This window comes from Etheostoma cragini, chromosome 1 (genome assembly GCF_013103735.1).
Source record: "Etheostoma cragini isolate CJK2018 chromosome 1, CSU_Ecrag_1.0, whole genome shotgun sequence".
NCBI classification, from domain to species: domain Eukaryota; kingdom Metazoa; phylum Chordata; class Actinopteri; order Perciformes; family Percidae; genus Etheostoma; species Etheostoma cragini.
Genome location: NC_048407.1, coordinates 231450 through 234520, shown reverse-complemented (window position 1 = coordinate 234520; position 3071 = coordinate 231450). Strand labels below are relative to the sequence as shown.

The window sequence follows — 3071 nt, the reverse complement described above, 5'->3', positions numbered from 1 at the left end:
TTCACTCTCAACAAGAAAACAATGACTTGCACTGTCAAAAACTCAGTCAGGCATGTAATCTTTCTCTGTTTTTGTGACTCTGCAGAGGGACAGCGTTCGGTATCCTGAATGGGATCTGTAAGTTTGCTGCCATCCTTGCCAGCTCCATTTTTGCAGCCTTTATCGGCATCACTAAGATCATCCCCATCTTCCTGGCCTTCGCCGCCCTCGTCTGCGGAGGGTTGGTAGCTCTCAAGCTTCCTGAAACCCGGGAGAAAATCCTCACTTGAAAAGCCTCCTGCCGCCTCCTGGCCTCTACCACTGTATATCTATGGGGGAAAGCGTTTTAGAAGTGTATCAGCTTAAACTGAATTGGAAAGACAAGTAAGAAAGACTATGCTGTGGTAGCTGTATTATTATGAGTTATGATTAAAACCATTTGAAATCCTGTCTGGTTGCCTATGTAAACCTGGGGTTGCTTTTTTATTTCCTGTATAAGCTCCTCAGGCTGCTCAGCATCTCTGTCACATCACATAAAACTAGTGGTTGTCATTTCCTTTGTATCATTTACTGCTCATCCTTTACTCTCTCTCTCTCACACACACACACACACACACCACAGTGTAGAAACTTTTGTTTTGTTTGAGGTTTTGTGTAAAAGAAAACAATGATATGAGATGAAAATATGTCTGTACGTGAAAGGTGATGTAGTTCATGTTACCATGTTGTGCTTTGGTTTCATTCCCTGTTGGATAAAGAGGAAAGCGAGAGGACTTATAGCCATTGACTAGAATCAACTTGAATTGGATTTGAATGCTGTTGTATTCCACTGAGGCTCAGCAGAAATATTACTGCTGGAGAGAAGACACATCTTTCGTCCCCACAATCTATATTTCTTCTGCACTGTCCTGTGGTGTGTCTAGTATTCTTTAGTTCACATGTTGTGGCTTTGTTTGATATTTCTAGACATAAACCTGGATTGGTCATTTTATTAAATGTAGGATTGTTTAGACTTTTTTAATGCTTTCCTATTCATTTCTCCCAGCTAATTCAAATCCAACTTAAACAACTGACAGGATGCGCCTCCTGTTTGTCCTGTCTGTCTTGTCCTTGACTGGGACGTTGTGTCTGTTATGTGTTCTGTAGCTGGTGATAATGTAGAATCAGAGTCTAATATGTCACATCTTGCCATGACAGTGTGTAAGGAATTGTTTGTTTGTTGATTCATTCTTTTTCTAAATAAGAGAATGACATAAAAACTGTGTTTGATATGATGCTCTCATTGTGATGCTCTGATGGAGAACAGTTTTACAGAACCTGCTGCATTTCTGACAACATGTGTCAAGATTTCTAAGGAGCATGTTAGTTTTTTTGGCATGACTGAGCTGTGTGTGTGTGTGTGTGTGTGTGTGCCCGTGCCCGTGTGGTTGTTATCCACATGTCTGTGAATTCACACAATAGTCTGACTACCAATACTGTATTTGTTGTTGTACATACTGTAGACCTGTGTATATTAGCTGTAAAATACTAGCTCCATCATGACTTGAATAAAGCTGGGGGCTTATGATCCCGTTTCCTGGTTAATAATTGATGCAGAATGTGGAATAAACATATGAAACAAGTTATAAACTTGAATGTCAGAGTTTCAAATCAGACTTTAACAAATACTGAAATAATTTGGGAAATACTTGAAAAGATTGCTTAAACAATTGGAGTAAACACTTAGCCTGGGACATTAAAAATGTATTTGACTTTAGAAATAACAGAAAGAACTGGAGTCGGTGAGTTGTGAGTTTAGTCAGAGACGAACACAAAAAGAAAGAAAAATACACTCCCACAGACACGGTCTGTGCTTCTATTGCTAGCTAGCATAGAGCTAACTCTATACATGTGGTGCATCGGTCGAATCTCACTTACACGAAAATGCTATTTCTGCCAAAAATGACACGGGGTTATGTGCCAGACCGGTTTGGACAGAGAAGGCAAGCTGTGAACCCTGTCGGCCGCTAGCTGTAGCTTTATTTTACCGTAACCTTGGCAAGAAAGCAAATAACCCCATTTCCCGATTTGTCGGACCGTTTGACGTAACCTGTCTACTTTAAACACGTCTGATGTTTGAAAGGAAATCACAGAGGATGTCACTAGAAGCTGCAACTGTGGTCCTCATAAGATGTAAAATGTAAAAACATCTGACTTTTTTAATTTTCATTTCTTAACAGATGGAAACATGCTTATTGAGGAAAGTACAACGAAATAGCCACAATTAGCTAATTGTGGGCTGTCTTAGAACATGTATTATAATCAGATCTTCTATTAATATCTTTAGAAGATGTTGAGCTAGTGGATAGACACTGTCTGTGGCTTTGCTAATGCGGACAAGGGAATCTTCAGATCTAATCTTTTTGGTTCTGATTTAAAAAATATATTTGTTTAAATGGAAGTGTAATCATTTCAGTTTTGTCAAGACAAATCTGAATCTTTTGCTCTAAAACACTCAAACAGTCAATGTCAGATGGATTCCTAGTAACAAGGTATATTTCAGGCATGATAGTAATAAGTTTGAGCTGAACATAACGTTCCCATGTCGGGGCAGCTGTGTGGGGTGGGGGGGTAAGCGAGGAGGACTTGTAAAAACATGGCAGCACACAAGTGTGAGCAAGTGCCAGTAGTAGGAGGATGTGTTTACCCTGGCAGAGGTGTGAAAGGCCTCTGCTGCTCTGTCCACCAGGTCGATCTGGATCAAACTAGAGGGCAGCAAACACAACACACACTGGAATCATTTCATGTTACTTGGTTTGACTTCAGATTGAGAGTTTGCTGATTAACGATTTAGGTCTCTACCATTCTAGGAGAATAAAAAAATAAAATATTATATTGTCAACATTTCCAACCAAGTCAACTCTCACTGCTATCTACTTCCTGTTTCAACAATGTCATGTATTTCAATTTATTGAGTTATTAAGCTGAATTAAGTGATGTTCTGTAAATGTCATTCTCTTACAATTAGAGGAAATTTACTGTCCACCTCTGGCTGACCCCTCCTGTTCCAGCTTTGTTTCACACCTAGGGTGCAGAATGTATCCCCCCCCCCC

General features: G+C 39.8%; 1 protein-coding gene across 1 annotated transcript in view; it reads left to right on the top strand.

The window, feature by feature from the left end:
- sv2ba (synaptic vesicle glycoprotein 2Ba) overlaps nucleotides 1-1546 on the top strand; it is an 18141-nt gene extending 16595 nt beyond the window's left edge. The window contains exon 13 of the mRNA XM_034873652.1: nucleotides 86-1546. Coding sequence (XP_034729543.1) covers nucleotides 86-269 — 184 coding nt within the window. The 3' untranslated portion in view covers nucleotides 270-1546. The remainder of the gene's footprint in view (nucleotides 1-85) is intronic.
- The last annotated feature ends 1525 nt before the right edge of the window (nucleotides 1547-3071 follow it).